This window comes from Lepus europaeus, chromosome 9, assembly GCF_033115175.1.
Source record: "Lepus europaeus isolate LE1 chromosome 9, mLepTim1.pri, whole genome shotgun sequence".
In the NCBI taxonomy this organism is placed as follows: domain Eukaryota; kingdom Metazoa; phylum Chordata; class Mammalia; order Lagomorpha; family Leporidae; genus Lepus; species Lepus europaeus.
The window spans coordinates 20,363,438-20,376,319 of record NC_084835.1 but is presented as its reverse complement, the minus strand read 5'-3'; the positions used below and the strand labels follow the sequence as shown (position 1 = coordinate 20,376,319).

The 12,882-nt window shown below is 52.5% G+C and overlaps 1 protein-coding gene across 5 annotated transcripts in view; it reads left to right on the top strand.

The window, feature by feature from the left end:
* The window catches only part of LOC133766874 (kinesin-like protein KIF9), a 46,214-nt gene extending 44,572 nt beyond the window's left edge, over positions 1 to 1,642 (top strand). For all 5 annotated transcript variants that reach the window (XM_062200685.1, XM_062200681.1, XM_062200683.1 and 2 more), the window contains one exon: positions 1,520 to 1,642. In XM_062200685.1, coding sequence (XP_062056669.1) covers positions 1,520 to 1,537 — 18 coding nt within the window. In that variant the 3' untranslated portion in view covers positions 1,538 to 1,642. The remainder of the gene's footprint in view (positions 1 to 1,519) is intronic.
* Positions 1,643 to 12,882: the final 11,240 nt, after the last annotated feature.

Sequence of the window (12,882 nt, the reverse complement as noted above, 5' to 3'; positions counted from 1 at the left end):
CGCCCACGGGGTAACTTCCCAGGGAGCTCGTTTAAAGGCATTTTTATAATTATTTGCGTACATTTTTAATAGGCAACAACACACTGGGGATTTTTTAATATAATGTTTTCTTTATTATTTTTGAGATAACATTTTTAACTTACATTATAGTCAAAGGTTTAATGCTCCATAAAGATTTCAACAAATAAAAAGAAGAGCATAGTTCAGCAGGAATATAGACAAGGGCTATAAACAATCAAATGTAAAAATGTTCAGCTTCAGTCTTAAACAGTAAATTTTAAAATAGGCACAGGTCATGGAAACTATAGTGGTACGTAATTCTCAGCAATCTGGTAAAGATTGAAAACAAAGGTTGACAAACACTGCATCTGCAGCCAGACCTGCACACCCAGGCATTTCTTTCTTTACATTTTTGCTCCCACACACTCGGGTGTTTGCAACATAGGAAAAGCACAGGGTTCGGTGCTCAGCTCCAGCCGCTGACTGTAGGGTCTTCCTATCAATGCAGCAGTCATGGCTCAGGTGACTGGGTGCCCGCCACTCCTGTGGGAAACTGGTATTGGGTCCCTGGCTCTGGGCTGAGGTCTGGGCCAGTCCTGGCTACCTGGGGAGTAAATCAGCAGACGGGCTCCCTCGTGCTCACTCGCTCTCTCCTTCTCTGTTGTTCTGCCTGGGTTGCAAATCAGTTAAAAAAAAAAAAAAAACAGCACAAGCACCCTGTCCCCGTCGACATGGACCCTGTGTCCCCCTCCCCGACATTGCTCTGCACCCTGATTCGTCCACTTGGCAGTGCGTCCTGGAGACGTCGCGTGCCAGCCCGGAGGTGCGTCTTTGGCCTTTCTTACAGTGCTCCCTGGCGAGGTGCATCAGATCTGACTGGGCCGTCGCAGAGTCCTGGACAGAGGTTCATTTCTCTATTAATGCAAACGCAGCGGGGATAGTTCCCCTTACACACGTGTGAATCTCCCTTCTGTGAGGTGCTGAAGCCTGTTAGAGGCTCGCGGGCCGGGGCCGGTGCGCAGGTTCTGAAGGTCCCACAGAGCAGCACCCCTCAGTCTGTGCTGTGCATGCCGTCCCCGGCATCTTGGTAGGATGCAGGTTCACGCGCAGCAGGTCTGGGGTGGAGCTCGAGTCTGCACTTCTTTCTTCCCTCCCTCCCTCCCTCCTTCCTTTTTAAGATTTATTTATTTGAAAGGCATAATTAGAGGGAGAAACAGAGGTCTTCTATCTACTGATTCACTCCCCCCAAATGGTCGCAACAACCAGGGCTGGGCCAGGAGGAAGCCAGAAGGGAGGAGCTTCATCTGGGTCTCCCACGTGGGTGCAGGGCCCAAGCACTTGGGTCATCCTCCACTGCCTTCCCAGGCACATTAGCAGGGAGCTGGATCTGAAGTGAAGCAGCTGGGACTTGAACCGGCCTCCATTTGGGATGCCGGTGTTGCGGGCAGCAGTTCAACCCTGTACCCCACAGTGCTGGTCCCAGCTTCGTCATGTTGACAAAACTTCCCCTTATCTCCAGAAGCCAGTTAAGCCCTAGGGACCTGTGTGACAAGAGGACCCTGCAGAAGAATCCAGCAAACATAAAAAGGAAAACACGCCGATAGCGTTTAGAAACACAAAAGGCTCTCATTATAAATAAAGTTTCAAGGCAAAAAAAAAAAATCTTCCTATTTTTCTGAGTCTCTCATGGTAGCTTTTACCTTTGTGCATCTGTGTGTGCATGTGGATGTGTGTGTGTGTATTTTTTTTAAGATTTATTTATTTATTTAAGAGTTACACAGAGAGAGGAGGAGAGGCAGAGAGAGAGGTCTTCCATCCGCTGGTTCACTCCCCAACTGGCCACAATGGCCAGAGCTGTGCTGGTCCAAAACCAGGAGTCAGAAGCTGCTTCCGAGTCTCCCACACAAGTGCAGGGGCCCAAGGTCTTGGGCCATCCTCTGCCACGTCAGAGAGCCGGATTGGAAGTGGAGCAGCCAGGACTCGAACAGGTGCCCATATGGGATGCCAGCACTGCAGGCAGCAGCTTTACCTGCTACGCCACAGAACCAGCCCTTATATTTTCTTCATGAGTGCATATTTGATTGAACCTCAGCTCTAGGAGCTGTGAGCACATAAGTTGCAATTCCTTCCTTCCTGAAAGACTTTGACTTGCTTTTTGCATTAACCATGGAGCACTGCTAACCCAGGACTCTTTAACTCCCTTCTAGAATTCCAGCGAGGATTGAGAGTTGTGGCACAACAGGGTGAAGCTGCTACTTGCAACACTGACAAACCATACGAGAGGGCCAGTTTGAGTCCTGGCTGCGCCACTTCTAATCCAACTCCCTGCTAATGTGCCTAGGAAAGCAACGGAAAATGGCCCAAGTGCCTGGCCCCCTGTCACCCATGCAGGAGGCCCAGAGGGAGTTTCTGACTCCTAGCTTCAACCTGGCCCAGACCCAGCTGTTACAGTCATTTAGGGAGTGAACATGTGAATGAAAGCTCTTCTCTTTTTCCCCTCCCCTCCCCTCCCCTCCCCTCCCCTGCATTTTAGGCATATCTAGATGGAGCTAATAAGTTCTGGGCAGGTGACTCCTCCCTGGCTTCTGCCTCTGGTTCTTCCCAAAAATGTCACCTCCTCTCAGGGTTCCCCTGTTCCTCTTTTTTTTTTTTTTTTTAAGATTTATTTGTTTGAAAGAGTTACAGAGAGAGGAAAGACAGAGAGGTCTTCCATCTGTTTGTTCGCTCCCCAAATGGCTGCAGCGGCCCGAGCTGAGCTGATCAGGAGCCAGGAGCCAGGGTCTCATACATGGGTGCAGGGGCCAAGGGACTAGGGCCAACCTTGGCTGCTTTCCCAGGCCATAGCAGAGAGCTGGATGGGAAGTGGAGCAGCTGGGACTCGAACCACTGCCCCTATGGGATGCTGGCACTGCAGGCCGGGGCTTTAACCCACCGTGCCACAGCGTCAGCCCCCTGCCCTGCCCTCTTTCCCTCACAGGAACTTGTTCTTTGCTGCACTTTTTACAGGATGTAGTGCTCCTTGCACTGGCGTGGCTGTGCGGGGGGCATCTGCTGCCTGCCTACCACTGTGGTCCACTCAGCATCCGGCAGAGGGCCCGGTAGGCACTGAACATTGCTCAGGGAATGAGTGATTGCAGTGTTGCTGTAAGTTTCTCCAGCATCGCCCTCTCACAGACTGAATAACAAAGCAATCAAACAGCGGGCACCCCCCCCAACAAGAACGAGCCTTACCTGGCAGTAGCAGAGCACTGCAAGGGGACAGGCGGCCCGTTCAAGCAGGTTGGAGGCAAGGGAGAGTTTTTAACGGCAAAGCTGGGGAGGCTCACGTGGGATATTTCAAAACTGTAATCCTTGGCCACCGTGATTAGTATCTGGGGTGATGTTAGTTTGAAATCCATGCAGTTTCTTCATAATGCACACTTTCAGCAACTTTTTGAAGATCCCTTGTGTGTGGACATCAAGGTTTGTATGCATCTTTTTTTAAAAAAAAATATTTATTTGAAAGACAAAGTTGCAGAGAGATGTAGAGCCAGAGAGAGAGAGAGAGGTCTTCCATCCACTGGTTCACTCCCCAAATGGCTGCAATGGCCAGAGCTGAGCTGATCCAAAGCCAGGAGCCAGGAGGTTCTTTCAGGTCTCTCAAGTGTGTGCAGGTGCCCAAGGACTTAGGCCATCTTCTACTGCTTTTCCAGGCCATAGCAGAGAGCTGGATCAGAAGTGGAGCAGCCGGGACTCGAACAGGTGCCCATATGGGATGCTGGTGCTTCAGGCAGTGACTTTACCTGCTATGCCACAGCGCCAGCCCCACATCATCTTTTTTCTTTTTTCTTTTCTTTTTTTTTTTTTTTTAAGATTTACTTTATTTGATGGCCGGCGCTGTGGCTTAACAGGCTAATCCTCCGCCTTGTGGCGCCGGCACACCGGGTTCTAGTCCCGGTTGGAGCGCCGGATTCTATCCCTGTTGCCCCTCTTCCAGGCCAGCTCTCTGCTATGGCCCGGGAAGGCAGTGGAGGATGGCCCAGGTCCTTGGGCCCTGCACCCACATGGGAGACCAGGAGAAGCACCTGGCTCCTGGCTTTGGATCAGCACGATGCGCCGGCCGCAGCGGCCATTGGAGGGTGAACCAGCGGCAAAAAGGAAGACCTTTCTCTCTGTCTCTCTCTCACTATCCACTCTGCCTGTCAAAAAATTAAAAAAAAAAAGATTTACTTTATTTGAAAGAGTTACAGAGAGATGTAGAGCCGAGAGAGAGAGAGAGAGATGTCTTCCATCCACTGGTTCACTCCCCAAATGGCTGCAATGGCCAGAGCTGAGCTGGTCCAAAGCCAGGAGCCAGGAGCTTCTTCAGGTCTCCCACATGGGTGCAGGAGCCTAAGGATTTGGGCGATCCTCTACTGCTATCCCAGGCCATCGTAGAGAGCTGGATCAGAAGTGGAGCATCCAGGATTTGAACCAGAGCCCATATGGGATGCCAGCACTGCAGGTGGTGGCTTTACTCACTACACCACAGTGCCAGCCCCTGTATGCATCTTTAAAATTCCCTATTTTTGCATAAATTTTTCTAAGTCCCCTCTTATGCCTCTGCAGTGGAAGGACTATTTTGAGCCTTTCATTTTGACAAACAGCAGACCCAGGAGAAGCTCACCAGAGCCAAAGTTTCCCTTTTGGAAAGGAATTTACATCCATAAAGGGAATTCCCACTTGAAGGATCACCTCCCTGCTCTGCACGGGGAAGAAGAGCCTGGTCTTGAGTTACAGAATGCAGGCACCAGAGCCTTAGTCTTGGTTATCACACTTCACCTGGGTCCAGGTGCCTCCTCTGGCCCCTGTGGCCTGGGCTTCTCTAACCTCCAAGACACCTGCAGATAAGAGACGGCCTCACCAGCTTCAGGTGGAGAAGGAGATGCGAGGAAGCTCATCTCGCTCCCTCCTCCTTCCCTAGCTCTCTAGGACTCACCCCCACTCCCTTATCTCAAGGGAAACTCACACTCATGACCACCTAGGGATCCACCCGTGGGATGTCTCCTCCATATTCTTCAGACCCTATACCCAGGGAAAGAAATCAAGACAGAGAAACTCATCTTTTTCTGTAATTGTTTGGCCACAGTATAAACTAGATAATAATAGTCAATGGCCTGAAAATGGGAACTGTAACTCCCACATCCTCTAGAGACTTAGAGAACTTCATAGATCACCATGGAAAATGACCTGAAGCTCTCTGTGGGCATTTTTCTGCCTCCATGACCGTCCCTCGCTCCGTTAGTCCTGCATTATGTACCAGATCGTCCTCGGGGAAAAGATGAAGCCTTTAACCCCTGAGCCTCTTAGAGGGGACGGCAAACCCGTCATCCGAACACCTCCAGAGTCAGCCTGGCAGACGCAGACCACGGCCGTCCGCCGGGTCCCCTCTCCCTTCTTGTGTGGCTTTGGCTCCCCCTGTGGAATTCCCTCACTTCCTGAACCCTCATCCTGGTCTCCTCCTCCTCCTCCCAGCTCCCCACCTTTCTCCCCCTGTACCCATGCACATTGGAGCACCACTCTCAGAGGAGATGTCCCCTCCTCCCACCTGTTCCCCTTCCTTCTACCTATCACGCTCACTATGGCTGCAGCTGGCTCCTGCTGCCCACCCCTATCTTGCCCCTCCGTGGGGGTGGTTGGTGCGAATGCTGTCACTGATGTCCACTTGTCCCTCTGATCTGGCTCAAATCGAAAAGCATCTTGGCTCCTACACTACTGCCCAGTCTGCCAGAGGGTTCCTCTACCTTACTGTATAACCTGACTTACCAAGGTGTTTGTTATTATCTCCTCATTAGCTACACCTGAAGAGAAGGCCTCTGTGGGCTGCCGCCATGGCCCTTGCTGGTTCCTTACACATGGGACCCACAGAGATACCGCGCTATAGCAGGTGCAGTTCCTCCTAGTTATCCCAAATGGAATTGCCAGTCTGGTTTTTGGGCCCATTTTTTTTTTTTTTTGACAGGCAGAGTGGATAGTGAGAGAGAGAGAGACAGAGAGAAAGGTCTTCCTTTTTGCCGTTGGTTCACCCTCCAATGGCCGCTGCGGCCGGCGCATCGCGCTGATCCGAAGCCAGGAGCCAGGTGCTTCTCCTGGTCTCCCATGCGGGGGCAGGGCCCAAGGACTTGGGCCATCCTCCACTGCCTTCCCGGGCCACAGCAGAGAGCTGGCCTGGAAGAGGGGCAACCGGGATAGAATCTGGCGCTCCAACCGGGACTAGAATCTGGTGTGCCGGTGCCGCAAGGCGGAGGATTAGCCTGTTAAGCCACGGCGCCGGCCTGGGCCCATTTTCTAACCTGTAGTTTACAGGGAAGGAAAAAGGCGGTCCTTAAGGCTGTTAATTATGATAAAATTCAAGAGATCACCCAGAAACCTGAAGAAAACCCCACAGCTTTTATGAGCCAACTCCTGGAGGCCCTCCTCATGTACACCAACTTGGAGCTGGCGTCGGAGGCGGGGAGAATTCCTCTTCACACTCTATTTCCCAGGAAGCTCCAGGCCTCTCCAATGAACCTCATAAAAGCCATCTTCAAGGTCTTTAGTGGGAGGGAGAAGGGATTTAAAACTCTCTTAAAAGAGATCAGGATGAATACTAGCTACATGCTTCTGCACTTCAAGGAGGCCAATGCCCTTCAGAACCTCCTGGGTCTTGTGTCAAGTGCAACAGCGCCGGACCCTGGGCAAGAGCCTGCCCCAGTCCCTGGGCTGCCCTGGGGCCATTCCCGGCATGTAAGATAAGAAGACTGTGGAAGACTAAGTGACCCCACCTCCCTGGAAGCTGTGTCACTCCTTCCATTCTCAGACCTGAGCCGGGATTGTCTCTTCTGACCTGTGAGGACTGGCTAGGCCCAGGGTCAAGGGCCCCCACCATCACCATCATCATCGCCATCACCAGTGAGGACCCCAAGGTTTGGCTCAAGGTAGCAGGTAAGCTGATGGCCTCTGTCTTAGGAGCAATATGTTTGGTTTTATGAGGACATGCGAAAACTTGAGTTCCTTGATCTCGCTCTCTGTTATGGGGGTCAGAGGTCAAACTTCACAGCCGCTCAGGGTTAGCCTCTCATCTGCTCAGCCGGATCTCCCATCTTTACTCACAGCTTCCTTATCCCACCTGCCTGTCTGGTTCAGCACGTGTCGACTAAGCTTCTCTCCATCAATACCTTAACAGCTTTCCAACCCTCACCTGCCTCCTCTCCCATTGCTTCCCCCTCCCCTGAAACCACTAATCTTTCACAAGTTCCAAATATCCTTTCCCAGCCAGTGGAACCCCTCATCTGGGGCACTCAACACCCCTTGGTTGCCCTCCACCATTCCCCCTTAAAAATCCTCATTCCCTAAAAAAAACCAGAACCCTCAATAGCCCCTCGTTCCACCAGCTTGCAATGGCCTCAGCCTGTAATCAGTGGCCTGCTATCAGCTGGGCAACTCAGGCCAGCTAATTCCCCTTAGAGGTCTTCCGTTGTTCCTGTCAAAAAAAACCTGATGGAATAGACAACCAGGTGCAGGTTTTGCATATCATAAATGAAGTTTCACTCCTCCTAGTCCTGGCTGTCCCTGACCCGTACACCCTGCCTTCTCCCCCCCTACCCGCTCACTTCACCATCAAAGATCTCAAAGACACTTTCTGTACTGTTCCTCTTGACTCTGCCGCCCAAGATCTTTTTGCATTTACTTGAGCGGATCCCTCTACTGAGATTTCTCAACAGCTAACCCAGACAGTCCTCCCCCAGGGGTTCAGGGGCAGCCCCCCATCTCTGGAAGGGTCTTTTCAAAGGACCTCCATCCTTTGTCCTTACAACCCAGCACTTGTCTCCAGGATGTAGACAATCTCCTTCCGTGTGGCCCTTCCTTAACCAGGTGGTCCAGCTTCTCCACTTCCTAGCTCGCTGGGACTACGGAGTCTCCCCCAGAATGTGTCAGTTTGTTGAGCCGAGGTAACTTAAGGTTACACACAAGGGGGCCTACACAAGAGTGTGTGTCTTTAACCCACTCTGCCATAATACCGGCAGGATTGTATGTCTTTAATTGTCCAGGTCCCTGTCTCCCGATCAAAATCAGACCTACTGTCTTTCTTAGGGTTGGCAATTTCTTCTGCATGTGAATACCAAGTTTTGGCCTTATTACTCAACCCGTATATTGTGCAGCTTTTGGGGGGAGCCCCTTGAGCCCCTAGCCTCTGTCAGGACAGCCTTCCATCAACCAAAAAGGGCCCTCATCCCAGCCCCAGCCCTTGCTCTCCGGTCCTCTAGACCCTTCCATGTATGTGTAGACACAAAGGGGGCATCGCACTTGGCCTCCTCACCAAGTTTTCTGGCCCTGACCTGCAACCAGTCACGTACTCCTCTAAGCAGCTGCATGAAACAGTGCTGGGCTGACCAGCCTGTCTCCACGCTGCTGCTGCAGCTTCACAACTCAAAATTAGTTCTTCCTCAAAATGTCAATCTACACACCTCACATTCTATCCAGACCCTTCTGTCCCATCAAATGCTATGATTCTGGATTCCTGGTCACAGACCCTCGCTGCCACCCTTCTACAAAACTCCAGCACCCCTCTCCGCAGGTGCTGCTCGGTCAGTCCAGCCACTGTGCCCCTGGCTCCTGCCCTCCCTGGCCCTAAGGACCTCCAACATGACTGTGATGTAAGCCCCTTTCCCAACATGTCCAGTCCCCTTTGCCTAAACCCCTTTGCCGGTTTATATATGGGAGCTTGACTAAAATGAGAGGTTCCTCAGTGGCAGGCTGTGCCGTTGGCAGAGTCGGCTCCTTTCAGCTCCAGGCACAACCTCACAACAGGCAGAGCTTATTACTCTTACTGGAGCCCCCATGCTGGCCGAAGGCCTACAAGTAAACACATACGCAGACTCCAAATACATCTGTCAGGTCACACCTGCCCATGCCTCCATTTGGCAAGGAAAAGGATGTATTTCAACTTGGGGCTCCCCCCAGCATCCATGGCGCCCTCCTTCTGAAGCCACTCCAGGCTGCAACACTCCCACAACAGGCAGCCATGCTCCACTGCAGAGCACATCAGAGGAAAAAAATAAAATAGAAAAACCTCTTTCGTTGCCGTGGGAAACAACAGGGAACTAACCAGGCCGTCCAGACCCACTTTCCAGCAACCTCCCTGCTCTCAGCCCTCCCCCTTGAGCCTGCCTGGTACTCACCGGAAGAAAATACTGATTTGCCCTTACAGGGAGGAAGTACAGAGAATGGCTGGTTTCTTAAAAATGGCAAGGTAATACTTCCGATCCAGGGGCTCTTAACGCCTTCTCACCTCCCTGCAAAACCAATCCTGTTTACGACACGGACTCCTTACTCTCCTACTTTCTCACCGATCACTCTCCTCTCTCCCCTGGCCTCTCTGCTCTCTCTTCACTGTCCCGTTTGCCAGAAGGCTTCTCCCCACAACCACCTCAGACCCCGGTCCTTCCCACCCCACCAGACCAGAGGGCAGATTCCCGGACAGGACTGGAAAACACTTCACCCCTACGCCTCCGGTCACAAAGATCAAATGTGTGTTTCTCCGGGTGGGTGGAGGCTTACCCTTGCTCATCAGAGAGAGCAGATACCATGACAACCTTTCTTGTAACAGAAATCATCCCCCCCCCCCCCCAATTCGGCCTCCCTGCCTGCATTCAATCAGATAATGGGCTGGCTTTCATTTCATCCCATTAACTGACCACCTCCTCGCCTTCTGTGAACCCTAAAACATCCTAAACCTAACGCGAGCCTGTTGAGAGAGCGCATGACACCCTTTCTTCCTGGCTTGGGGCTTTTACCCCTGAAGTCCGGGGTGGGGAGCATTTTCTGTTAGCACAGTCCTGATGCCTGCGATGGGCATTTGTGATTGACATCTAGGAGTTGCATACCTCTGGGCTCTCGGCCCATGTGGCTGCACACTAGACTTTCCTAGTTTGGCTGAGTTCCCATTTTTATCAGAAATACTTTAAACGCAGGTTGTTAGGTTTGAGATTTTTTTTCGGAGTTCTAAGGAGGCGAGGAGCTGGCCAGTTAAAAGCAGAAAAAGACTTTGATCATAGAAAAGACTTTCATCATAGCAAAGACAGCACAGAGAAGCTTGAGGGAGGGTTGCAGGATTCCTGAAGACGGGCGGGGAGGCTGAGAGTGAGCGTTCAGCCCTCTGGGCAGTGGCCGTTGGCGCAAGGTGCACATCTAAGGGAGGAATCTGTGTGTCTTCAGGAGGGGCACGGTGATGACCCCAGCCGCAGGCAAGCATCGGCGTAAGACGGTGCGTGAGGCAAGCTTGCCTCCAGGAAGCAGGCACAGGTTGTTTGCTGCTCTCTGAGGCATTTCTGGACGCTCCAGGTGTGTCTCTTTAGGTCCCCTGAGAAGCAGATACCAATATGGGATTAGATACACAAGACATATGTTGGAGAAGGAGGAGGCTAGAGAACCTTCAGACTGTTGGGGGGTCAGACCCTTGCAAAGGAGAGAAGGGAAGAAGGAAGGTCTTAGGCTGATGGTAAGAAAATGCCCGGATCAAAGCCGCCTGTCGGTGGAGCCCCCAGCACTCAGCAATGGACTGCTGCTAGCACTCCCAGCTGCTCAGCCATGGGCTGCGCACACCGGGGGAGGTCTGCCTGCAGCATCAACACGGTGGTGGAACCAGAGCGCAGCCTCCGGGGCTGTGCAATCACACTCCCCGCAGTGGGAGGCTGGGGCACCCCCCCAGAGGGCCCACTGGCCCCCCTGCCCTGCTGGCAGTCCGCCTGGGCCCTCTACAGTGCCAGCCAGCTCCGTTCCCAAAAGGCCATTCCTGCCATGGAGAGAGGGTCACCCAGGACAGCCAGCCCCCGAGCCGAGAGAGGGCCGGAGGAGCGGGCAGCTTAACCTCAGTGGAGGCTGCACGACCTCACAGGAAACCAAACCATGAAATCATTTTTAACACAAAAGGCCCATTTATTTTGACAAGGAAAAAAAACGGGGCTGCAGCCAGCCCTCGGATGTGGTGGGTGCGCTGTGGGTGTCGGCTGTGTCTTGCGGTCCATCCAAAGCTCTTGCAAAGCAAGAAGTCTTGCCACGTCTGTGCTTTTGTCATGGGTTTAGAGGATGGTGAGTATTTTGAAAAAGGATAAAACACCCGAACAACTGCCAGGCTCGCAACACTTTGGGATACAGTGTCCCAGCCTCCTGCCCAGAGGTGTGCCCGAGGCAGCAGGACAAGTTTTTAAAGTCCTGTATTTGGAGCTATGATTGTAGTTAAACCGCCACTGCTGATACCAGCATTCCATATGGGCACCAGTTTGAGTCACGGCTGCCCCACTTCCGATCCAGCTCCCTGCTCATGGCCTAGGAAAGCAGGGGAAGATGGCCACGTCCTTGAGCCCCTGCACTCTCGTGGGAGACCCAGAAGAAGCTTCTATGGCCAGCGCTGCACCGATCCAAAGCCAGGAGCCAGGTGCTTCTCCTGGTCTCCCATGCGGGTGCAGGGCCCAAGCACTTGGGCCATCCTCCACTGCCTTCTCGGGCCACAGCAGAGAGCTGGCCTGGAAGAAGAGCAACCAAGACTAGAACCTGGCGCCCATATGGGATGCTGGCACCGCAGGTGGAGGATTAACCTAGTGAGCCACGGCGCCGGCCCCTGCGCATGTTTCTGACTTGGACCCATCCTACATGCAAAGACAAGAACGTCCCCTCCCCTAAAATAAGAGACTCTTAGAACTGCTCTGGCGTTAGTTCCGTGACCTCCTTATTTGCTGCACATACATCCCTTGTGGGAAACTGCTCCTGATACATTTCTCGGCACTCGCCAGGAAGGAGGCCTGCCATTTTGGGTGGGTAATCAGTTCATTTTCTAGCATCTTCCAGGTTTTCCTAAGGCTGCCCTCAAGCTGCGAGGAGCCTCTTTTGTAGCTCCCGCCGTAGCCATGTGGGTTAAGAGAAACGTCGTCACAGGGACATTTTCCTGTTTGATGTTGTTTAATGTAGCCCAAACGTCCCCAAGTCTTCCAGCTTTCTAGAGTCCCTCGTGTGTTTACTTCCCAAACAGAACCAACCCAGTCACTACTCCCATGACACTGGGGAGCTTATGTCCCCTCCTCACTGACCTCGGGTCTTTCAAGGTCACCAGGGACCCTCCTGTCGCAAAGCCAGCGGGTGCCTTCCAGTTCTCCTCTGCACTCCACTGAGTCTATCCTGTCCCCTTCTCCCACCTTTGGCTGCTGGGCTTGAACTTCGTTTTCTCTCTGAACTCCAGGACTGGGTCCAAGGCCTTGGGTCCTTCTCTGATTCAACCTCTGTGCAGGCAAACTCACTCGGGCCCAAGGCTCCAAATTTCACGTTTGGCCAGATCTTGCCTGCGACCGCTCCGCTGACTTCTCGGCTGTTTTGAAGGCAGCCCCTGGCTAACTTCATCCCAGTTCTTGTCTCCACTCAAGAAAGAATTCAAGGAAAGGTGAGCAGGAACGTAAGATTTGTTTAGAGCAAAAGTACAGACTCAAGGAATACGAGTGGGCAGCTGAGAGAGCGAGCGAGCGAGCTACAGTTAACAAGGTTTGGGGGTGTTCTTTTCTAGTGTAGTTTGCATGATCTGGAGGTGGTGTCTGGGGTATGGCTTGATTGAATACTCAAAGGAGGTGGGATTTGAGACAAGAGTTGAGTACCACCCATTTCCATGCCCTTTGTTTGGAAGCCTCAAAAGTATCATGGCATCAGGTGCATTTTGGGAGTGGTTTTGTTGCCCAACAATCCCCTCAAAGTAGTGGGAGGTGTTGCTGTAGAACCCCCATGCTGGGTCTGCTTGCCCAACGCGCATCATTGACATCGGACTAGTGGGAGACCATAGGTGTTTATTGAGAAGCGTGGAGAAAGGAACTGGGCAGCCATGGCTCAATTCCAGGGCTCCCC